Genomic DNA, 26,831 nt, shown 5'->3' on the forward strand with positions numbered 1-26,831 from the left:
GACTTGAAATCAGGGGTAACAAATGGTAATGCGTGTAATCAAGTATAAATTGTGTAGATGATACCAATTAGGTGCTTAAATGTGACAATTGGCACTTTTGTCAATTGTGAAAAATTGACTTTAGGTTGCCAATTTGTGTAGATTTTAGTGTGTGATGCACAAATTATGAGAAAAGAGCTTGAATAGGTTTGAAGTTACACAGGTAACCCTTTCTATCGAATAGAAGTATTGAGGTAACCATATAGTTTATTATGTTATTAACTATTATAACTATGTAAAAGTAAATACAAAATGAGAAATAGTGGTTTATGAGTTTTTATGCATGATGTGTATTGAAATTGGTTTTAGCATGAGCATTGGTTTGTGAAATGGTTTTTGAAAGGTTATTGATTTCAAATGATATATATATGTTATGATCTTATATTTGTGGAAATATGAATAAGTAGTGATAATTATGAAAGAGCATGATTATAGGGGGTGGGAGTTCACCCAGGATATGTGGGAGTGTGTGTGAAGATATGTGAGTGAAAAAATCCATATGTTAGTTGAAATCATAGGACACCAATGCAGCATTATACGACCTGGTACAATGAGTAATCTAATATAGCATATTATAGGACTGTTACTATAGGACATCCAAGCAGTCTGGCAACTCCCTAGTACCTGTTAGGGTATGGCTAGAAGTCAATGGCACCTCTATCACAAGTGTGTGAAGAGGGAAGCCATAGTCTGTAGGTGGGTTTGATTACTTTAGCTAGGTGTTTTTGGCCACCTAAAGTGAGTTCGGGTTAACAAGTAGTTGATTCAGGAGAGCCTATGGTTTCATGTTAGGGAGGTTTGCAGGATTAGTGGATAATTGATCATGCAAAGGTTAAAAGTGTTTAAAACATGATTTATATGCAAAGTGATGATTTAGTTATGATATACTACATATATATGCTATAAGATGATTTTTTTACTTTGGCATGGTTATTTTGTGGTAATAGACATTTAACAAACTATATTTAGTTACTGAGATTTTTATCTCGCTCATAGTTATTCACATTTTTTTCAGGTTCTGGTACTAATGGTTAAAGGAAAGGATATAGGCTGAGTTGACATCTCTCGCCTAAATCTTTGTAAGAATTGGTGTAATGATTTATAAATTGTTAGCCAACAATATATAAATATATATATAAGTTGCCGTAGGATTTATACATGTACATATTATGGTATTTTGATGATTTTGAGCCCCCTAGCCCTTGTAAGTGTGTGAATGATGAAATGATTGGATAGACTAGTGGATAAATGTATATATGTGTAAATTTAAAATGTGTGAGGTGGATGGATAATGATTTGGCCATGTATGAGAATATTGAAATAAAAATATGATTTTGGCCCAAAGTGAAAAATGGGCGATTTAAAGGCCAAATGTGTGTATGTGTGATATATTGTGCATGTGTGTAGTCAATCTAGTGTGTTTGTCCATTTGGACTTGGTCATGGCCCAAAAAGTAGCTAATGATGATGGTTTTGAATTGAGACACTTAAGTGGCAAAATTTTGATAGAGAATGGCCAAAATACACTTGGGTGTCCAATTTTTGATAGAAATACCATATTAAGTTGAAACTAGTGTCATTAGTTAGATTTTGAAACAATCTTCATTGTATTTGCTGCCAGCCAATCCATGCCAATGATCACATCTATTCCTTTCATAGGAATACAAATCAATTCAATTTTAGAAACTCTATCCCTCAAATCAAATCTCCACATTTTGACAAGCTTTACTCATAACACTAGATGATCCAAAAGGCATCGTCACTCTAATGAGCACAGGAAAGTCTTGCAATGAAAATTCATCTATCCACACACTCCATAGACACAAAGGAATGAGTGGCACCCGAATCAAATAATGACTCTACTTGGTGATTGCAAATAGAAATCATACTTCTGATTAGGTTTAGAGATGCTCTAGCCTTTCTTGCATCACCATAAATACTCAGCCAGAATAGTGGAACGCTGCTCGGTCCCTGCAACTCTGCCCTCCGGGTACTATCTCACTATATGTCATAACTTACTATACTTGAAGCAAGCCTAACTCTTTCAGATGAGATCGATTGTAAATGTTGCACTAGGGTTTCCTTCTAGTACTCAAATAGGTGCTGGATGTAATGCCCTCTATAACATCCTAAAACTTCAAATTTGGAAAAAATGGATTAATTAAGGGATAAATTAGTTAAAAATATGATTAATTTATTTAAGTAGTAATGTCCACCTTGACATTACCCCCTCACTGATATTACCTTACACTCCATTATAATCAATCTAATCACTTCAAAATTATTTAGTTTAAAAACATTGAAAGCATTAAAATGTTTGTTACATTGCATGAAAGATTAAATGGTAATGTCAGGAAGGGCATTATAAGGTTCCTAGAGCTTGAATTTGAGAGAATTACTTGCCGCTTAAGTCATTAACTAATTATGCCCACACTAGTCACAGGTGCAACTAAGTTCAATTAAACCTAGTTGGATTTAGCTATTGACCTAAACCAAGTCTTCAATTAACAATCAAGTCATGGCCAAAGGCTAAATTGGAGACTTCTAGTGTGTTTAAATGCTTTTGAGGCTATGGCTCTCTCACTTTAAAATCACTCAAGCATTACAAAAGTATGTAACACAAGAATAAGGTTAGAAATCAATCCACAAGATTATTTCCAAGAAAATTTACATTAATAACCTATAAGATTATGTCATTTATCAACATGGCAGCATTGATGAGAGAGTCAAAATTATAAGAAAAATTTAAACAAGTCATCTTCCATTACAATCAAGTTTATTCAAATTAGAGTCCAAGCCAATCACAATGCAACCTAAATATAGAATCAAAAAGTGAAGTAAAATGGAAGAGCTAGGTCAAAGTAATCCTTAGCTAAAGGTTCAGGTCAAACATGATAGCTCATCCTCCTTCATTCTCCCTTTAGAAACTGAAATGAGCCTAGCCTTCAAGCTCTATTGTAGTCTTTAAGGTAATCTCCATTTGGCCAAAATTCTTTATGGCTTCAACTTGAGTTTGAGGCTTTGGATGGATGATCAAGTGATATAGATGAAAAGAGGATGATGAGAGGAGAAGAATGGTGGTGGTTGGTGAGGATCCAATGGCTAGATGTGAAGATGAGGGCTAGGGTTTTAGAGAGAGAAATGAGAGAAAATAAAAAAAGATGAACAAAAAAAAAAAGAAAATGAAAGACGAAATGAGGTGATGAATTTTAATTGTGTTGAATATGAAATTATGAGGGAAAGGACTTGCATAATGGGTTTCTCATCAACTCCAATTAATAAAATAAAATAAATAAAATAAAATGCAAGTGGAACTAAGTCACATGGAAAAGGCTTGCTATGTGGCACTCTCCTATAGGCTTATAGATGATTCTATTGTAGGTCAAATTAATCTCATACATCATCCTCATTTTAACTAGGTCTAGTCCACCTAATTAAGGAGAGAGCAAGACATATTTGAACCAGTTTTGAAGCTTTGACCTCCTTGCTCAATTGATACATATGTCATATGTCAGTTATGTCATAAAATGCACATAATTCAATTTAATAATATGTGACATCATGTAATCTAATTAAAGTGAAAAATTAACTTTATACTTAGAAAGGAGAATTTACTAAAATATCTAAGACCTTGGGTGCATAAATTTGTATAAAAATTCCCACACAAGTACAAACTCAAAACTAGGTCAAATAAGCATATTTTGAAAAGTCAAAGAAATGTGTTGACTTGTGTTTACTTACTCTCAAATTAAAATAAATTTGTAAAATCTAATTTGACTACTCTTATTTTACACTTAAAATACACTTTGTCTAATTTTCTCATATGTTTTCTCAAAAGTTCAATTTTTAGACCAAAATGTACCTATTACACAATTTCAACCCATAGGCAATTTGCTTACTTTTAACACCATAAATGCATATAATGAGGAATAAAACATGAAAAAATGAGTCCTAAATAGTCTAGATAAAGTGTGTAAATAATGTATTATCAATAACCAAAACCCAAACTAGTCATATTTTTACACTTTTTCACACCTATACCAAACTCAAAGAATATAGGACAACATATGCAACGCACTACAACAATTCAAAAGAACATACATTTCAATTTCATCCCTCACCCCATGATTTCTAAAATAGATGGGGGAGTTTCTCAATATAAGTTCACAAAATATTCATCCAAACATGATATTATTCATAACAATATTTGCATTAACATTTTGGACCTATATGTAACATCCTCAAGTTTCAAAAATTGAAATTTTAAGTGTTAACAAGGGCAAATTGGTAACATTTGGGTAATTAATGAATTAATGGTGTTTCAAACTACTAATAAGGTTATTGAACTTATAGACAGCTTTGGAAGTGAGATAGATTAGTGTTCAGGTGGATTGAGCATCAAGTAAGGCCCAAATTTAATTTAGTCCACTGTAGTGGATATAATAAAATATGATTAAATCATCTATTTGTAAGTGTTAGAAAAAATGGGAGAGTGAGGAAAATGATAAGGCCGATTGAAGGAGAGTATTCTTAGCTAAGGCTTCAGTTTTATACCTATTTGAAGGCATTTTAAGCTAGCAATACATATTGGCAAGCTTCCTTTCCATCCTCTCCCTTCTTTATGTGAATTATAGTGAGTTGGGGTAGAGTTGGGTGTTGTTTTCAACTCTTTTAAGGTTTTAACCCAACCCATTATGTTCTTTGGGTCGAGGGGGAGTTAATTTAAGCTTCTACACCTAAGTTTGATGATAATAAAATTAGTTAGAATTTTGAGCTAGGATTTGGATGAAACCTAGGTGTAAATTTGAGTCTCGGGAAAAATGTGGATAGAAATTTTGTATTATCTAACTTTATAGATGCTAGTTAAAGCTAATGAAATAGGTTGAGAGTGTTGTTTGTACAAAAGAGAAAATTTGGCAGTATGGATACCCAAATTTATGCTAAAAGGGTATTTATTAGAATTGTAAATTAACGACTAGTGTTTAATATTTTAGATTAATATTGATAAAACACTTTTGAGCTAGTGGAAGCTAAGGGTGTTGTTAAATTGCGAAGGTAACCGTTTTTGTGACAAAAGAGTTAAGATAACTAGATAATTTAATCCTTTTACTTGTGTGTTTGAATAGTTGTGAGATTGAGAAAATACACTCTATTGTTTTAAATTAGTAATATATCAATATAAATGTTAATTATGATTTGAAAATATGTGAAGTAGAATATATATATATATGTGTGTGTGTGTTTGAAACATTTTTTTGATGCCAAAACCATATATATGAATACACTTGTGAAATTGCTTATGATTTGATATGTTAGTGAATGATTTGGAATTGATCAACATGTAGATGCGGCTATTTTGGATTGAGTTGTATATGTATGATCATTATGATAGGGTGGGAGTTCACCCTAGGATGGTTGTAACCTCCTAGAGGTTAAATTGTAATTAACTCCGAATCATGGTAATCTAGGGTTTAACCCTCAAAGGATTACCAAATTGTATGTTTTTAAAAACGAAATTTCTCAAAATTCTTTCAAGGGAATCCCAATTACAACGATTCAAATCTCAAATACAATTTAATAACTCCAAATCAAAGTTTTGAAAATAAAACGAAAGCTTGAAAATCGATTGGGACCCAAATAATGAGTTTTAAAACTCAAAAACAGACTTTATGCAAAAAGTGACTCGTGCACCACAGCTTACGGCATGTGGATCACGACGTGTCTTCTTTGTGCCATGCGCTATGAAGTGAGGTGTTGTGCATCGTGATGCATTACATGAAATTAACAGCATCAGTGTTATCATATGACAATACAGGGCACAAACTTTCGATGCATCCCAAATCTCTATCTAACGTCCGATTGAGGTGGTTATGGTGTCTACATAGAGCGTTTCTCCTAACTCTAGCTAATGGCACTAGTTTCACATTCAAACTCATTTTCTATAAAAAAATTGGACACCAAAATCCATTTTGACCACTTTTTCACTCCAAATAAGGTGTCCCAACTTAACCACACATGCTAATAGCTTACACCAACCATTCGACCACACTCAATGGACTCTTGTGGACTTGTGCAACACACCATGCATAATCAAAACACTTATCTCAAAATAATCACCACTTAGCCTTAATTTTCACAAAACATAAAGGGAGAGGAAAAGTTGCACAAATCAACAATTTCATTCCAAATTTCTCAAAATACATATGTTTCTACTTGCATAAGTATTTTAGCCCTATCTATGGGATTCACAACCAAAACTTACTAACTCAAGACACAAAATACACTGGTTATACACAAAATCATTCAAGTAGTCATAAAGTATATCAAACCATCTTAGTTGGCAACTACATTAGCAAATACACATGGAAGTAATAAAAAGAGGCATATAAAGGATTACTCCACAAATCCTAGGCCTCTGTGTGTTTTCCTCGACATGGATTCGATGAGCTAGGTCTTAAAAATATTGAGAATTGAGGGGTTAGTGCAACCACTAGTAACAAAATTTCACTTAACCCATACAGTTGCATATCAATTGTAAATAAATACAATAAGGCAAATAAGCACAATTAGCACATAAACTTGGCCACGATTCACAATACTAACAACCATGTGACTGGGCTTACCATAAACACTTATCATGATATTTAGCAAAAACATAATAGGGTCGCAAAAATAACAACCATGCGCGCCCTCAACACATGCCGGGCCACAAAACTAACAACTATGTGGCCGTACTTACATGCATGATTAGATACCAAACTTATATCCTCCTGTTACTCCGACACAAACCAGTGGCTATCATGTGGCTACGTCTTTCACGAACTAACTCAGCCTTTCACTTGTGAGGAGCTACCTAGCCAAAGTTAACTAACTTACTTATGTAATCTGGTTTCCACTAATACTAACAACCATGGGGTGTCATACCCATAATCTAGCCTCCTTATGAATCAGTAGAGACTAGTTAGATTTGAGTCCCTTATAGAACAAGTGGGACAGTCTCAAATCAACCATGGGATAAGGGCTACCTCCTGATTCCAACGGTCAGTGCCAAGGCTAGTTTTCAATTCCAACGATCTCTATCAATACCACTTGGATTTCAATCAATCTACACCTCTCCCTAGGTGAACTCCTGCCAGTGATCAAGCTATGCACATTTCTTACATAATATGCATTTTAACAATTAATTTAATATATATGAACTTGCATAACTCAATACTCTATAATTCAACACATAATATATCACAATTCTCCACCCATAGTAATAAATCATAATTAATTTCATAAAACACCAAGGGTGAAAAAATCAAGGTTTTATTTTCAAAAAACCATTTCACAACTCAACACTTTGCCAATATGCATCATCAATTTAACTCATGAATCACATTTCACAAACACAATTAACATTCAACTATAAAGATTAAGTTTTCCTTGGTTACCTCAAACTTTTGAGAGGTCAAAGGTTTACTTCTGCTATAACCAACTTCCCAAAGCTTCAACAAGCTCGAATGGTGCTAAAAATGAACATCACTAATTCATACCACAAAAACATCATCATTATCTATCTCTTGGAGCTTTATCAACATAAAACTCCACACACTCTATTTTTATCAACTTATAATCACTACCTATTCATACACAATGGGTCATTAATTCCATACATGCACATTATCATTAACAACACTTCAAACCATCATTAATGCACATTAATCTCTCCCACTACCTCATGAATATCAATTTTTAGATATTAAATGCTCTCATGGACCAACCACTTCTAAAATAATCAATGTGGTGTTCCAATACATTAAACAACTCTCATTATTCTTATTTTAACTAATCGAATCGGACCCATACTTCTATGGAGCGAAAATCCATCTCCCAACTTAAACCCTACCACTAATCATTATAAATGAGGGAGAGAAAGGAAGAGAAGGCACCATAATCTTACCTTGGGTGTTTGAGAGATTCAATCTATCAATAATAGAACCCAATGTCATACCTTAGCGAAGCCAAATCAAGCTCTTCATTTTTCTTCTTCTTTTTCTGTTTTTCTTAAGCAGAAATGAATAAGATATATCTAATTTTGCCGTACACTGTGATGTATGATGCCCTCCACCATGGATCATGGCACAGAGGAGCCCGTTACATTTAAATTGTCTTTGTGCGCCATAGTGGACCAAACACACATCGCGACATGTGGCATAAAGATCAATTCTTCTCTTTTCTTCCCTCTTTCCTTACCCAGGTGGCCCACCATCGATCCAGACCCACTTTTAGGGCTAAAATCACAACAATGATGCCAAGTTAAGCCCTTCTGGCCACACACCTCATTAACTTACTAATTACCCTCATCAGGTTAATAAACTAGGGTTAAAATTTTTTAGATGTTATAATGGTTATATTGTTTGAAATTTATATGATGCATTGGCACCTTAGAGGCCTCAGTGCTTAATTTTCTTGTTTGAAAGCCTCAGTATTATCTTTGTAGTAGATTAGACATACGACAACTTAGATATTTGAGAGCGGGGGAATCTATGGTCTAAGAATGGGTGAAGGCATCTTTAATTGGGGTTGCCTCCTATGATTGGTAAGCTTAAGCCAATCCAATCAAGTAGACTTGATCCTATTGAGTTACTAGCAGACAGATCCAATCAGAGGAAATAAAGTAGTGTGTTGATTATGGATTTTCTTGGGATCCACACACACACACATATATATATTCATTTGTTAATGGTATATGAATAACTTGTTTTGTTAGCCACTTCATATTCTCATCTACTATTCTACCATACTTGTAGATAGATTAGATTTTTTGGTTACTAAGACATTATTCTCACTCCCATGGCTATATTTTACAATTGAAGGCTCTAATATGGGCAAAGCGAAGAATGATACTATTGGGAACTAGAGGAGCTATCAATTGTATAGCTTTATTCTTTTGGTACCTGTGTAAGTAAATATATATATATATACGTTTATGCTAACTTAGGATATACATTATTTGGGTGCACTTGTAAGATGATGAGATGTTATTTTAGTGTATTTCCACCTAGATTGTTGTATTATGATTGAAAAGGTTGAAATACTCATGCAAATGTCATATGGCGGTAATTACGTATCTATTAATGACCATGAAATGTTATGTTGAATTATGCATTTACCCCTTGACTAATATTAAACCAGGGTGTTGATGGCCAATTTATGATTGAGATGTATGTGTATGAGTTTAATTGCTTTATTAAGTGCTTTGTTTTCCATGTGAGTTGGTTTAGGGGATCCTTAGGCTATTGGCATTCGATTTGTGGTTTTGGGCATCTATGCGCATTTTTTGAAGTGGAAAAGAAACTTTTTACTCTTAGGTGTTCAATTTTTAAAAGACAAAGTATTTCATCATAAAAATCAATGCTAATAGTTAGATAGCTTAATTAGTTATGTGTAGACACTAGAATCACTTGAATTAGTCATCAGATAGTGAAATAGTGTGCTTCGAAAGCTAGTCCTAGAGTATTGTCATGACAGCAGCAATACATTATAGCAAGAGGGCTTCCTCCTTTGTGCCATTTGTTGTGATGGGTGACACTTGTGTCGTGGTGAATAGAGCTAGTTAGACCTTGTCTAATTTTCCATTTTAATCCTTATTTAATGCTCTTTCTTTTGCCATGCTTTCGTATTTCTTTTAATGTTGTTTTAATCTACTGTTTGAGCTCAGATGTTTTCTAAAAAGGATTTTCTTGGGATCCTATATTGTAATTTCATTGACTTTAAACCCTTATTTGTTATGGTAAACTAATATAAGAATTTGCTTAATCTTAATTATTAAAATAATGTTTGTGCTGTGTTCTGGTGACATCAAGGTACATATTACACTATACATAGGCTTCAATGTCCCATACTCCAACCTTAGCGCCCTAAATACCACCAATTAAAATAAACATGTAAATGGTGCAAGTAAATGTCAAAGTATGCTCCTAGTTAGCAATATCAAATACAATACACATTTAAATCAAAATGCAAGAAGCCTACAGTAGAAAATAAGGTTCTTAAGCCTCTAGTGTTTTTCTTTATCTTGCTTGGATCTAGTGCCTTTAAAATGTTAAATGAAATGGTGAGTACAACCACTCAATAACCAAGGTAACCTAAGTCATGCACACATAAGTCAATTAATCATAGTCATGCAAAGTGAGCAATTATAGAAACCATTTTCACATGAATAGCACATATTACCACAATTACAATTCATTAACCACGTGACATTTACTTAATCAAATGCATGATCATTAATCTCTATTATAAACCCTTCATTGCTTTGATTGAAACCATGGGTTATTAATTAAATAGGGCTACATCTGTGTGAATGGGCTAACCTAAACTTAGTAACCATGAGGAGCTACTCAGCCAAATGTTACTACATTTACTCTCGGACCATAGTTTTCCCCATTCGTAAATCTTTAAAGTGTTGTTAACCCTAAACTAGTCTCCTCAGAGAATAAGTAAAGATAAGTTAGGTTAGAGTCCCTTGAAAAGTTTTAGCACAAGTGGCTATGTAACACTTAAACCCTGAGTGTTATCCAAAAATCACCCAAGTCAAACAAACTAAGTGTGGTTAAGGAGTTGATCCTAAACTAACTTAGGAAACACACTATTTAAACTATCAAACAATCTACACAATAGAAAACACACATTTAAATTAATTTTTTTAGGAAAGTTTGAAGAATTATGGTATAGTACATGGAAGCAAACTAGGCAAACAAGGGCATTTAATTTCTGTCATGACAACATTAATCTGCTGTCATGATAGCCCTCTCGGGCAAACTCTTAAAAGATGCCAATTCATTGTCTGGCCTCCGATTGAAGTGCTTTCAAAGCTAACACATCACTTCTAATGTGTATTAATAATTCTCTAAATTTAAAAAAGATCTAACGGTCAGATTAAAATTTGAATATATTACAAATTTAGACATTTTTACTATCATGACAGCATCTCCAAACCAATATTTAGAGTACACCATTTCATCATCCAACCTCCGATCAGAGTGATTCTAGAGCCTACTTGTCACTTTTAAAGAGTACTACTAGTATACCAAGTTTTAAAAAGATCCAATAAACGGATTAAAATTTGTGTGCGTCCCAACATCAGCACTGTTGCTATCATGACAGCAATTTAATTCTGTCATGATAGCACCTCTAGACCAAATTCTAGAATATGCTATTTCTTCGTTTGGTGTTGGATTGAGGTGAATCTAAAGCCCACACAAAGCTTATAAAAAGTTTTAATTGTGATCTAAATTTTAGAGAAATCCAATGGTCGGATTAAGATTTGGACACCCAGATGTAAAAGTATAGTTTTTTGGTAAAAACCATTTTCAAAATTGTCCAAATCTCATCTTAAGGGTCACAAACTTGTGGGAACACTTTAGGCACATCAAATAGGACTAAAAGTACCTCATAGAACATTCTAATGATGGAAAACTCTTATACATCAAAATTTGACCACTCGGGTGCCATTTTCCAAAATGGATCCTAAAACCCCAAAATGTATAAATCATACAAGAGTAGTCAAAAATCAATCCAAACACCATGTATTTATATAAATGCATATACTAAATATTTTTACTTGGCTTAGAGATCCTCATGGGGCCCACGAACCCATTTTCTTTATCCAAGGTGTATTTTGCCCATAATACACCATTCACAATGCAACCACTTTGTATTTGCTTGTAGAATCACATATATTCACATACATACCAAAATAATCATTTGCTTGTAGTAGAAACTTGGTCTGCTAAATGAATCCATCAAAACACACACCATAACCAAGTTTCCTAGCCACAAGTCTACAAGTAGCAAAAATTCATGCACAAGCACACAATCCACACATATTCACATACATGTACAGTCACATCCTACTGGCACCCTAATCCTAAATACATTACAGTATACTTGCTCAAAAGAAAAGGGGATGTTGTTCTTTACAAATCACAAGCAAACCCCTAGCTTGGCTCTTTTTCCCGTCCACCACTGGATCTTTCACCTAGACCTGTAAATATTGTAAAGAAAGGGGTGAGACAATCACAGTCTCAGTAACAGAGAAATCTACATTGATTATTATAAAGTAAGCCATAATCAAATAAACGAATAATAGATTTAACATAATATATAATTTAGCCATTTTAAATGCATGAATGTATGACATAAGTCGTTATGGCTTTTCTTGACCAACAGAATGTCCCCTGACACTCTTTAACTCGCAGGTAAACCTTATACCTACTTATACCTTTATAGGCACAAAACATAATTTAAGGCAAGATCTAATCTACTGAATCGCCTGTACCCTTTCGACGTGAATCCTGAGCAGTCAAAGCTAACTCCCTCCTGGAGCCAGCTTGACTTACAGTCCATGTGAGGGCTACCTTGGCCTAGGCACTCAACTTCACACTTTATATGTCAGATTCCCTCTCCCACTGAGAGGTTTCGAACACTCAATATGTAACCTCCCTGAGGTTAAATCACACTTAACTCCAAATTATGGTAATCTAGGGCTTAACTCACAAGAATTACCAAATTGTAGGATTTATAAATGAATTTTTCAAAATCTATTTCAAGGAATCCTAATTTGCAACCATTCAAATCTCAAACATGTTTTAAGGACTCCAAATTAGAGTTTTGAAAACAAAGCAAAAGCTTGGAAATCAATTGGGACCCAAAAATGAGTTTTAAAACTCAAAAAAGATGTTTACACAGAATTTGGCACGTGTGCCGTGGCTTATGGTTCGTGCACCGTAGCGTGTCTCCTTTGTACCATGCGCCGCGGCGTGAGGCACCATGTACCGTGACGCATTGCATGAAATTTGATAGATCAATGCTGTCATTTGAGAACATAGGGAGTGAACTTTTGACGCGTCCTAAACTCCATCCAAATCCATTGAGGTGGTTTTAGTGTCTACACAGAGCTTTCTCCTAGCTCTAGCTAATGACACTAGTTTCACACTCAAATTCATTTTCTATAAAAAGTTGGACACTAAAACCCATTTTAACATATTTTCACAAAATTTTCCTGAATTAGGTGTCCTAATTCAATTAAACGTGCCAATAGCCTACACCAACCCTTCGACCACACTCAATGGACCTTTATAAACTCATGCAACACACCACACAACCAAAAACACTTGTTTTACAAAATCACCACTCAACCCAATTTTCACAAAACATAGAGGGCGACGAAAAGTTGCACAAAATTAATCATTTCATTCATATTTCTCAAAAATACATTTGTTCCTACTTGCATAAGTATTTTGGCCCTATTCACGGGTTCACAACAAGAACTCACTAACCTAGAGTATAAAATATACAGTTATACACAAAATCATGTAAGCAGTACACCAATCATGACAATTAATCCTAGTTGAAAATATATTAACAATTACACATGTAAACTAGTAAAGAGAGACATAAAGAGGATTTACTCCACCAATCCTAAGTCTCTATGTGTTTTTCCCCGACTTGGATCCAATTAGCTAGTCCCTGAAAATATTAAGAATTTGATGGGTGAGTATAACCACTTAGTAACCAAGTTTCACTTAACCCTTACAGTTACATATTAATTGTAAATAGATGTAAATAGGCACATAACACATACATCGTATAGTATTGGGCCACGGTTCATAAAACTAACAACCATGTGACCGGGCTTGCCATAAGATATGATATCATGTTGTTTTCAAAAACATAACTCAGGGTCATAAAAATAACAACCATGCACCCTTAACACATTTCAGACCACAAAACTAACAATAATATGGCCAGACTTATATTCACAATCATATGCTAAACTTATATCCTTCTGTTACCTCTGACACGAAACCAGTGGCTATCATGAGGCTATATCCTTCATGGACTAACCCAACCTTCCACTTGTGAGGAGCTACCGGGCTAGGGTTAACTTACTCACTTATATAATTTAGTTCCCCCCAATACTAACAATCATGAGGTGTCATACCCCTAATCTACCCTCCTCATGAACTGGTGGAGACTAGTTAGGTTCGAGTTCCTCATAAAACAAGTGGGACAGTCCCAAATCAATTGTTGGACAAGGGCTACCTCCCAATTCTAATAGTTAGTGCTAAGGCTAGTTCTCGATTCTAATGGTTACTGCCAATACCACATGGATTTCAATCAATCTACTCCTCTCCCTAGGCGAACTCCCACCAATGATCATGCTATGCACATTTTACACATACTATGAATTTTAACAATCTTTTCTCAACACTTACACTCACATAACACAAATACTTCAGAATTTAACACTTAATTCATCACAATTCTCCACCCATCGTAATAAATCACAAGTAATTTCACAAAACATTAAGGGTGGTAGAATTAAAGTTTTCTCTTCCCCAAAACCATTTCACAATCAAGTATTTGCCAATATGCATCATCAAATTAAACTCATAAATCACATTTCACAAACAATTAACATTCAACTATAAAAATTAAGTTTTCCTTGGTTACCTCAAACCATTGAGAGGTTAAAGGTTTACCCCTCATTATAGAAACTTCCCCAAGCTTCAACAAGCTAGAAAGGTGCCAAGACGAACTTCTTTACAACCAAATCATAAGGATATCATCATCATCTAGCTCTTTAAGCTCTATCAATATAAAAACTCCTCATACACTATTTTACCAACTCATAACCACTACCCATTCATACCTAATGGGCTTATTAGATTCCACTAATGTACATTATCATTAATAATACCTCAAACCATCATTAATGCACATTAACCTTTCCCAACTACCTCATAAATATCAATTTTAGACATTTGATGCTCCCATGGACCAACCACTTTTAAAATCATTAATGTGGTGTTCAATATTAAATCACTCCTATTAATCTCATTTTAACTAATGGAATCAGACCCATACTCTTATGGATCGAAAATTCATCTCCCAACTCAAACCTTATCATAAATAATCGTAAATGAGGGAGAGAAAGGAAGGAGAAAGCACAATGATCTTACCTTGGGTGTTTGGGAGCTCCAATCTATTAACAATGGGGCCAAATATCATGCCTTAGCAGAGCCAAAACTAAGCTCTTTGTTTTTCTCCTCTCTCTTTCTCTCTTCTATTTTCACACAGCTCACGAGCTTATTTATCAGATTTTTATCCGTGCATCGTGATGCACAATGCCATTCACTGCGGCGCATGACACAGAGGAGCCCGTTCTGTTCAAATGGTGTCCATGCACTGTGGCAGACCAACCACGTGTCGCGACGTGTGGCACAGAACATAACTCTTCACTTTTTCATCCTCTTTCCTTGCCCGGGTGGCCCTCCATTGATTTGGACCCACTTCTAAGGCCAAAATCATAACAATTATGCTAAGTTAAGCCCCTCTAGCCACATATTTCATTAACTCACTAACTACCCTAATTAAAATAATAAATTAGGGTCAAAATTTTTCAGATGTTACAACTCTCCCTTCCTTTTAAGAATTTTGTCCCTAAAATTTGGTAAATCATATAAATCTTCCCTCACTGAAAAATATGGGGATACTTTTTGCTTATTTTCTCCCCCGTTTCCCAAGTGGCATCATCGAGAGTTATTCCCTTCCATATCACTTTCACTAAATGGATAGTCTTGTTTCTTAGCTGCTTATATTTCACATCAGCTATCCTTTTTGGCTCAGTCCAGTAAGTCAAATTCTCTCGTAGCTCTACCTCTTTTGGTTCAATAATGTGAGACGGATCGGGTTAGTACTTTTTGAGTTGTGAGACATGAAACGTATCATGTACACTCGACAAATGTGGGGGTAATGCAATCCAATATGCCAAAGGCCCAATCCTCTCTAGAATCTCAAACGGAGTAATGTATCTGGGAGTTAACTTCTTGGCTCAAATAGACCTCTCAATACCAGTCATAGGCGATACCTTCAAGAATATATGGTCTCCGGCCATAAATTCTAGCCGTCTCCTTCTCTTATCTGTATAACTCTTCTGCTGACTTTGGGCAGTCAACAACTTCTATCGAATTACCTCTATCTTTTCTGTGGTTTGATCCACCAAATCTAGACCCAAAACACTTCTCTCACTTAACTCAGTCCAGCAAAGAGGCGATCGATGCTTTCGTCCATATAAAGCTTTATATGAGCCATCTGAATACTTGCATGAAAGTTATTGTTATAAGTGAACTCCACAAGTGGTAAGTGTTTATCCTAACTTCCATTAAACTCAGCACACACTCGCAACATATCCTAAAGAGTTTGAATCGTTCTCTTGGTTTGTCCATCAGTCTGTGGGTGATAGGCTGTACTAAACTTTAATTTAGTACCTAAAGCCTAGTATAAAGCTCTCCAGAAGTTCGATGTGAACCTTGGATCGTGATTTGACTCAATCTCTTTCGGTACCCTATGCAACTGTACTATCTCTTAGACATAAACCTTAGCAAATCTCTCTAAGGTATAATCTGCTTTAATGGCTAGGAAGTGAGCAGACTTAGTTAGTCTGTCCACAATTACCCATATAGCATCATGACTCGCCTAAGTACGAGGCAATCCTATTATAAAATCTATAGACACACTATCCCATTTCCACATTGGGATTTCTAAGGGTTGTAATAGCCTAGGTGGCCTCTGGTGTTCTATCTTGACTTTCTGACATGTCAAACACTTAGAAACGAACTTAGTCATATCTTGCTTCATTCTGTGCTACCACCATCGCTTCTTCATATCTTGGTACATCTTAGTAGCACCAGGGTGAATTGTTAGCTTTCTCCTGTGAGCTTTTGATAGTATAGTCTCTCTAATCACCTTATCATTAGGAACACACATACGTTTGTGATACAACAAGAAACCATCATCACTGAAACTAAAAGCAATCATTCGCTTTTCCTTAATGTCATCCCGAATTTCAATAAATACTCGTCTTCTAATTGTGCTTTTCTCAATTCTTTCCAGAATTCACTTGTAATCACCTTGACATTCAAGTTGTTTGATGTGAAATTGGAAACATTCTTATGCTCATTAGAGAAATCCTTTAGCATCTTGTGCTCTTACATCATCAAGAATGCTACGTGTAGCATCTTCCAGCTTAACGCATCAGCTACTACATTAGCCTTACCAGGATGGTACTTTAACTCAAAATTGTAATCCTTCAAGAACTCCATCCATCTCCATTGCTACATATTCTACTCTTTCTAATCAACTAGATATTTGAGGCTTTTGTGGTCACTGTATACCTCAAATTGCACACCATAAAGGTAATGTCACCATATTTAAGCACAAACACCATTGCTGCAAGCTCAAGATCATAGGTAGGATAGTTCTCCTCATGCAGTCTTAACTGTCTCGAAACATATGCCATAACTCTGTCATCTTTCATTATAACACATCTAAGACCCTTAAGTGACGTATCTGCATAAACCACAAATGGTAATTTCGGATCTAGAATGGTTAACATAGGTGCAGTCATCAATCTCTACTTCAACTCTTGAAAAGCCTCTTCATACTTGTCAATCCATATGAAAGGATGATCTTTCTTAGTCAATTTGATCAATGTAGATGCAATCTAGGAGAATCCCTGAATAAACCTCCTATAATATCCTGCTAAACTCAAGAAACTTTGGATCTCGATCACAGAAGTCAGTCTTTCCCATTGTAGTACCGCATCCACCTTATGAGGATCAACTATAATACCACTAGCCGATACTATATGGCCTAAAAACTTTACTTCACGCAACCAGAACTCACATTTTCTCAATTTCGCATAAAGCTTCTTCTCTTTTAGAATTTGCAACACAATCTGCAATTGCTTAGCATGTTCTTCCTCATCAATCGAGTATATTAAAATATCATCAATGAAGACTACTATGAATTTGTCCAAATAGGACCTAAAGATTCGATTCATATAATCCATAAAGATTGCGGGTGCATTCGTCAACCCGAAGGGCACAACAAGAAATTCATAATGCCCGTATCTCATTCTGAAAGTAATCTTCGGCACATCATCCATTTTCACTCTCAACTGGTGATAGTTGGATCTCAAATCAATCTTAAAGAATATCGATGCTCTAGCTAACTGATCCAACAAATCGTCAATTTAAAGTAACGGGTACTTATTCTTAATTGTTACCTTGTTCAGCTATCGGTAGTCTATGTACAATCTCAAGCTACCATCTTTCTTCCTGACAAACAGAACAGGCGAACCCCAATGTGAAACACTAGGTCTAATCAATCCCTTCTCTAATAACTCCTCTAGCTGCTTCTTAAGCTCATTTAATTTTGTTGGAGCCATCCGATATGGAGCCTTAGAGATTGGCTCTGTACCAGGTACCAAGTCGATTGAGAACTCAATCTCCCTCTCTAGTGGCAATCCTGACACTTCATCTGCCAACACCTTAGGAAACTTATTGACAACTCCAATCTTGTCTATTGCTCCATCGTATACTCCATGTATTGAGCAAAACATGATGAAAGCTTGACATCCTTCCTTTACTGATTTCTCCATTTGTACTACTAATATGAACTTGGGAGTCTCCAGAGTAGTAACAGGTACAAACTGTGTAGTCTTATTATTCATTGTAGTTGCCATGTACACTAGCAATGAAACTATCTTTCTAATACAATCAAACATTGCTCTATTAGCAGACAACTAATCCAAGCCAATTATCACATCAATTCCTGACATAGGCAAACAAATCAAATCAATACTTGTGACTATGTCACTAAATTTCAACTCAACTTTCAAACAAGCTCGACTGGTTCTCACTGAAGCACCAGCCAATGTAGACACATTCATTATGAAAGGCATTTCAACCACATGCAATTTCAGTCTTTGTGCACACTCATTGGAGATAAACGAGTAAGTGGCACCAAAATCAAATAAAACATAAATTTGTTGATTGCTTAAAGAAATCATACCATGGATAAGCTTCAGGGAAGCTTCAGCCTCTTCTCTTATCATAGCAAACACATAACCAAGAATAGCAGACCTCTGATCACTATAAGGAGCATTCTTGGGGCAATACCAAGCAATATGCCCAGCCTTGTGGTACTTGAAACATGTCTAGCATTCCTCAATATGGTTCTTCCACACTTGCTGCATTGTAAGGCTCTAATCGATCTAGCTACCGTAGTAGCAGAATCCTGTCTCGAAGCTTGACTTCGCCCACCTATATTCCTGGGGACATTACTCCTCATCTGGGAACCTCTAAAATGTGAATCCCATTATAAACTTCTCTTCTTACTACCATTGCTACCTAGTCCAAATAGTCTAGAGCTATATCTAGCTCTCTTGCCAACACCACTAGTAGGACCTGTATATGTAGAGAAACGGCCCCTACCATCTCTCCTCTAGCTGTCTACAGCCTCACAACCTCATCTGGCCACTGCCCTCAGCTTACTGCACATATCGCTGGATGAGACAATATCGAAGGGTGCTAGCTACTATTTGTAATCAGGCCATATCTTCTCAAGTAATTGCTCAGCTTTCTGATACTCATCATTATGATTCCTCAAGTAGGTCGAGTATTTGGACAACTCATTAAACTTAGCTATGAACTCTTCTTCGTTCATCTTTCTCAACTCTAAAGGAGGTAGGAAAATAGTAGAAGAAGAATCTTCTCTTAAACTCACTCCATGACAATGGAGACCCATCCATCGGTCTCACACTCTCCTACCACTGCTTGGTAGCATCCTCAAGAAGGAATCTAGCAAGTAGTACTCACTACTTAGACGTGAAAGTCATAATGAAAAAGATCATCTCCAACTAATCTATGCACCTTTCAGTCACTCTATTCTCCATGGAATCCTTAAATAATGGAGGATTCAATCTTATGAACTTCTTTAAAGCTAAATCAATAGAGCTCTCTTGCTCTCTTCCTCTAGGCCTCATTGGTTCAAGCCTTCTCAATCCACTCTCTTCATAATAATCCTCTTCTTCTCCCCTCTCAAGTCTTTCTCCACCATGACCACCAACTCTCTCTACGGTCTTGCTTGACTCTTCCAGTCTTTTGTTTAGAATTTCATCATGGTCATCTATTCTCTATTCAATTCTTTCCATCATGCTCTTCAACTCGAACAATATATTTTCATTAGCTGTTGTAGGCTTCGGTTGCTCTCTGGCTTGACTCGAGCCTTGTCCCATGTCAACATGCTCACTAGGGACAATATTCTCCTCTTGCACTAAGACTTCCCGCACTTGTCTTGATACATTTGCCGGAATGTTATCGGTAGTAGTATTTCTTGTTTGCACTATTCTCCCCTCCTAAGGATAGAAGTTATCCCACAAAAAAAAAATAGTTAACACTAGCTCAAAGGGGAAAACATATGTATAATGTCAATTTCCAACTTTCTATATGCAAATGCACTATTCACAAAATAAATTCTCACTTAGTTCATAAATCCACAGTCCAGTTCTCAAAACCAGAGAAACTGATACCAAACTATAACCTCCTTGAGGTTAAATCATACTTAACTCCAAATTATAGTAATCCAGGGCTTAACTCACAAGAATTACCAAATTGTAGGGTTTATAAATGAATTTCTCAAAATCTACTTAAAAGAATCTCAATTTTCAACCATTCAAATCTCAAACATGTTTTAAAGACTCCAAATCAGAGTTTTGAAAACAAAGCGAAAACTTGGAAATCAATTGGGACCCAAAAATGAGTTTTAAACTCAAAAAAAGATGTTTGCATAGAATTTGGCACATGCGCCGTGGCTTACGGTTCGTGCGCCGTGGTGTGTCTCCTCTGTACCATGCGCCGTGGCGTGAGGCACCATGCGCCATGGCGTATTGCACGAAATTTGATAGATCAGTGCTATCATTTGACAGCATAGGAAGCAAACTTTTGAAATGTCCCAAATCTCTATCCGATGTCTGATTGAGGTGGTTTTGATGTCTATACAAAGCTGTCTCCTAGCTCTAGCTAATGGCACTAGTTTCATAATTAAATTCATTTTCTATCAAAAGTTGGACACTAAAACCCATTTGACATATTTTCACAAAATTTCCCTAAATGGGGTGTCCCAACTCAACCACATGTGCCAATAGCCTACACCAACTCTCCGACTACACTCAATGGACCCTTGTGGACTCATGCAATACACCACGCACAACCAAAAACACTTGTTTCACAAAATCACCACTCAACCCCAATTTTCATAAAACATAGAGGGGGAGGAAAAGTTGCACAAAATCAACCATTTCATTCATATTTCTCAAAAATACATATGTTCCTACTTGCATAAGTATTTTGGCTCTAGTCACGAGTTCACAACAAAAACTCACTAACTCAGGGCATAAAATACACTAGTTAAACACAAAATCATGCAAATATTACACCAATCATGACAATTAATCCTAGTTGGCAAATACATTAACAATTACACATGTAAACTACTAAAGAGAGACATAAAGAAGATTCACTCCATAAATCCTAAGTCTCTGTGTGTTTTCCCTGACTCAGATCCAATCAGCTAGTCCCTAAAAATATTGAGAATTTGAGGGGTGAGTACAACCACTCAGTAACAATATTTCACTTAACCCTTACAGTTACATATTAATTGTAAATAAATGCTAATAGGCACATAACACATATATCATATAGTATTGGGCCACAGTTCACAAAAACTAACAACCATGTAGCCGGGCTTGCCACAAGACATTATATCATGTTGTTTTCAAAAACATAACTCAGGGTCACAAAAATAATAACCATGCACCCTAAACACATGCCAGACCACAAAACTAACAACCATCTGGCTGGACTTATATGCATGATCATATGCCAACTTTATATCCTTTGTTACCTCCGACATAAAACCAGTGGCTATCACAAGGCTACGTCCTTCATAGACTAACCCAGCCTTCCACTTGTGAGGAGCTACCAGGCCAAGGTTAACATACTCACTTGTGTAATTTGATTTTCCTAAATACTAACAACTATAGGGTGTCATACCCCAAATCTAGCACCCTTATGAACTGATGGAGACTAGTTAGGTTCGAGTCCCTCATACAATAAGTGGGACAGCCCTGAATCAATCATGGGACAAGGGCTACCTCTCGATTCCAATGGTCAGTGCCAAGGCTAGTTCCCAATTCCAACGGTTACTGCTAATACCAATTGGATTTCAATCAATCTACTCCTCTCCCTAGACAAACTCCCACCAATGATCATGCTATGCACATTTCACACATAATATGCATTTTAACAATCTTTTTTCAACACTTATGCTCACATAACAAAAATACTTCACAATTTAAAACTTAATTTATCACAATTCTCTACCCGTAGTAATAAATCACAAGTAATTTCACAAAACATCAAGGGTGGTAGAATCAAAGTTTTTTCTTCTCCAAAACCATTTCATAATCAAATATTTGCCAATATGCATCATCAAATTAAACTCATAAATCACATGTCACAAACAATTAACATTCAACTATAAAAATTAAGTTTTCCTCGGTTACCTCAAACCATTGAGAGGTTAAAGGTTTACCCCTCATTATAGAAACTTCCCCAAGCTTTAACAAGCTGGAAAGGTGCCAAGACGAACCTCTCTACAACCAAATCATAAGGATATCATCATCTTCTAGCTCTTTTAGCTCTATCAATAGAAAAACTCCTCATACACTATTTTACCAACTCATAACCATTACCCATTCATACCCAATGGGCTCATTAGATTCTATTAATGCACATTATCATTAATAACACCTCAAACCATTATTAATGCACATTAACCTCTCCTAACTACCTCATAAATACCAATTTTTAGACATTTAATGCTCCCATAGACCAACCACTTCCAAAATCATCAATATGGTGTTCCAATACATTAAATCACTCTTATTAATCTCATTTTAACTAATAGAATTGGACCCATACTCTTATGGACTGAAAATCCATCTTCCAACTCAAACCCTACCATAAATAATCATAAATGAGGGAGAGAATGGAAGGAGAAAAGCATTATGATCTTACCTTGGGTGTTTGGGAGTTTTAATCCATCAACAATAGGGCTAAATATTGTGCCCTAGCAGAGCCAAAACCAAGCTCTTTATTTTCCTCCTCTCTCTCTCTTCTGTTTTCATGCAACTCATGAGCTGATTTATTATATTTTTAGTTGTGCGCCGCAGTGCATGATGCTTTCTATCGCGGCGCATGGCACAAAGGAGCTTGTTACGTTCAAATGGTGTTTGTGTGCCAAGGCGAACCAACCACGTGCAACGGCGTGTGGCACAAAACACAACTCTTCACTTTTTCATCCTCTTTCCTTGCTCAGGTGGCCCGCCATCCATCCGAACCCATTCTATGGCTAAAATCACAACAATTATGTCAAGTTAAGCCCTTTTGGCCATACACCTCATTAACTCACTGACTACCCTAATTAAGTTAATAAATTAGGGTTAAAATTTTTCGGACGTTACACAATACACAAACCACTTTAGTACACTAAGTCCACAATATGAAAGGCAACATTGAGTACTGATAGTATGTCATAGAATATCACAAGCCCACACTTCCCCATTGGTAAAACTCTCACCAAAATCATGCCTTTCACTCTTATCTACTTTTCCCGAGTATTGACCACTTCAACACTCTATGGTAGTATAACAAATATCACTCCTCCCTTAAGCGGTTCTTTAACCTATCTAAGGTATCTATCCTGGTTACACTTCCTTATTTGTAACTTCCATTCTCTATATTTATAATGCATGCAAATAACCTCATTTTTATAAAAAAATAATATTGTTAAATGAATAGAAAACATATATGTACTATTATCCAAGTAGTATCCTATAAGTCTTTATGAAACACAATTAATTGCATTTAATCATTTAAAATATGTAATGTATGATAGCTAGTAATATTTATTTAAAAATAGCTAAACAAAGCAATAAGAAATATAAATGTTTTCGTTACCTCAACCCTTTTATACTAAAAGAATTTTTCCTTGTATCAAAATGAAACTTGGCTTGTTCTTTCTCTCCAATTAAGTTCCACCAATAATTTTCTACAACATATAAGTTATCCATATAACTTTTCATGGAAAATAGTGTTAATGAAGATTATAGCTCATATCACACAACTTGGTTCAATGAGCTATAATCCATTCCAATGGTCCATATACTAAACCAACCATTCACACAATACCACTTAACCGCCAAAACCATTTATTAGCCACCACTAAGCTAATTTTCAATTCATATAATTTTTAATCAATTAAAAACCTTCACTTAGTGTAATTAACTTCCATCAAAGCTTAATTTAAATCTTATTGGATTTAAATAGCACAATTATAACTAAATCAATAGGCTTAAACCATTGAGTAGTAAAATCCAACCTCTTAGGGTTTGAATTTGTGCCTGAAACACCTCTTTTCATCCAATTGCCTACTAAAAATATTAGAGCACCATATATAAACTCAAAACAACCTCCATAAGATCCAAGGAAATCAAAGCTTACAAGAATAAAGCCTTTGGGATCAAAATCAAGAACTTTTCTCTTCCAAAAACTCAAAAAAAAAAAGAGGGAAGGAAGAGGATTGAAGCAGGGAGTTTATCTATTGTGTAGCCGAGTTTGCAATGGTTGTAAAGCCTCATAGATCTAAGCCTAACTCCCTTTCTTCCTCCTTTCTTCTTCCTCTTACTCTCTCATTTTGTTACTCTTTGTTTCTTTGCTTTCTTTGTTTCATTTCTACGTGAAATTGGTCTTAAAAAGCTGATCCAAATACTTTAGGGAAAATTACAAGGAATGGCCCAACATTTCTTTATTATAGCACAAAAGCCTAGGTCAACTTTGGTAATTTTCTTATAGTTAAAAATAAAATAAAACCAACCTTTTACTTAGTAACATTTAAATTCTGGACCTCTATCAAATTATTCTTAATTTTAATTTAATTATAAATAATGTATTTTTTTAAAATAAATCTGAGTCGTAAAATTTTCTGGATGTTACAGGCTAGCTATTAGTTTTTGAATGGTAATGATACCACATGGATTTATTACTACTACTCTTTTAAGGAAAACTCCTACCAATCATGATCATACAATATACACATGCTTAATACACTAGCATGCCATTTCTAGCATTCATATGCTTAAACACAATTAGCACATTTTATTCCTCACCCCATATACTTATAATCATAACACATCACATAATCTCATTCCAAATTCATTATATTCAAGAATCAACAAAATTCTTATTTATGAGACACATTGCCCATCATCACTTAATAGACATAACCTTTATCACAAAATCACACTTAGTTGCATAATATTTCAAATCCTCATTAGCCATTATTTTTAAGAGCCACACTTGCATTAAGAGTTACTAAAAACATGAAACATGCCATATTTCATATGAAGATAAATTCTCATAACCATTATCATGTTCACAAAGTTTAACAATTAATCAACAAGCAATAAAACATTGTTGCACCTAGAAAATATGACGCGGACGGCACGCGAGCGGAGGCTCCAGCCTTCAGGGCGGGAATCGACTGGAACGGGAGTTGCCACCAAGATTTTAAGGTAAATCTTAGGAAATCAATTAAAAGAGGGTAAGGATGGTCTGTGAAAATAGAAAATAAGTTTGGGAGTCAATTGAGTGTAGGGAAGGTGTTAGGCACCCCATAATACCTATTCGTGAGAATGGTTACTTGAAGTTTGTTGTGCTATATTAATATGATTTTATAATTATTTTAATTATTCCTTTTATATTCATATGTTTTAAAAAAATGATAAGAGTTAAATGAGAAATATTTATTTATTTACGAGGGAGGACTTGACTCAGAATTTGACTCTGAGGCCTACATACCCTGTGATAGGGATCATAATCTGGCTTGAAAGTTGTAGGTGAAAATGTTTTTTTAAAGAAAAATTAATTAGAAATAATTCACCATTTTGCAAATAAAACAATTTTTGAAATTTTGATATATGTATTTTAAATTGCAAAAAGTAATTTAATTTTAATTATTTTCTCAATTTTTAAATTTTTGGAATAAAGAAAGAAAAGAGTTTAAAATTATTAATTTTTATGTTTATGATTGGGAATTTAACTGCTATACCTGCAGAGCCTTATTGGCTCATACAATAATGCAATTGTTCTAAATATCTGCAAAGATTCAAAAATCTCACACGATAAAAGAGTTTAACAAGTTAATTTATTTATATTTTTGAATGTTAGTAATAATTTTTTAAGCATGTATGTACATATACACTTTTTCAAAAAATATTAATCATCATACCTGTAAAGCCTTATTGACCTATACGGTAATATAATTATTCTAAATTTTTATGGAGATTCTGAAATCTCACATGATAAAAGATTAAATAATATACACTTAAGTACATTTTTTATTTAATTGATTTGATATATAATTTATATATATTTTAAAATCTTAATCGTTATATCTGTAGAGTATTATTGACTCATACGACAAAATGATGATTTTAGAAGTCTACGAAGATTCAAAAACCTCACATGACTAAAAGATATAATCTGTAAATGTGATTACAATTTAAATACATTAATTTGGTTAATTAATTTTTTAAATTGTGTATTATATGATTATTTATAAAAAATCATTTATTTATTATAAAAATTGAAAATCACTACATCTGCGAGGACTTGTTATCCCACACGATGATGTAATTAATTTAAGTTTCTATGAAGATTCTTAAAATCTTACATGGGACTTAAATAAATTAATTTGGATTATAAAAAAATTTAATTTTAATGATGGGCCTTTGGAACCCATATTAACATACAAGTTTTTCTCTCATATTTGCAA

The 26,831-nt window shown here is 34.9% G+C and overlaps 1 protein-coding gene across 1 annotated transcript; it reads right to left on the minus strand.

The window, feature by feature from the left end:
- Positions 1–18,168: 18,168 nt before the first annotated feature.
- LOC129310775 (uncharacterized) lies at positions 18,169–19,226 on the minus strand. The gene is made up of 3 exons (XM_054952691.1): positions 19,158–19,226; positions 18,796–19,041; positions 18,169–18,678 (listed from the first exon to the last, which is right to left on the minus strand). Exons 1-3 carry the CDS (start codon positions 19,224–19,226, stop codon positions 18,169–18,171), a joined length of 825 nt encoding a protein of 274 aa, XP_054808666.1.
- Positions 19,227–26,831: the final 7,605 nt, after the last annotated feature.

This window comes from Prosopis cineraria, unplaced genomic scaffold (assembly GCF_029017545.1).
Source record: "Prosopis cineraria cultivar Desert tree isolate PC_DT_omini unplaced genomic scaffold, ASM2901754v1 PC5, whole genome shotgun sequence".
Lineage (NCBI taxonomy): Eukaryota > Viridiplantae > Streptophyta > Magnoliopsida > Fabales > Fabaceae > Prosopis > Prosopis cineraria.

What these genes read in the sequence shown, in the direction of transcription:
- LOC129310775 (XM_054952691.1), bottom strand. Translation starts at nt 19,226, where the DNA reads ATGAGGAGTAATGTCCCCAGGAATATAGGTGGGCGAAGTCAAGCTTCG. An exon ending in GACAGGATTCTGCTACTACG is followed by an intron (nt 19,042 to 19,157) that starts GTAGCTAGATCG and finishes TATTGCCCCAAG; the next exon opens with AATGCTCCTTATAGTGATCA. An exon ending in CTACATTGGCTGGTGCTTCA is followed by an intron (nt 18,679 to 18,795) that starts GTGAGAACCAGT and finishes GGCTTGGATTAG; the next exon opens with TTGTCTGCTAATAGAGCAAT.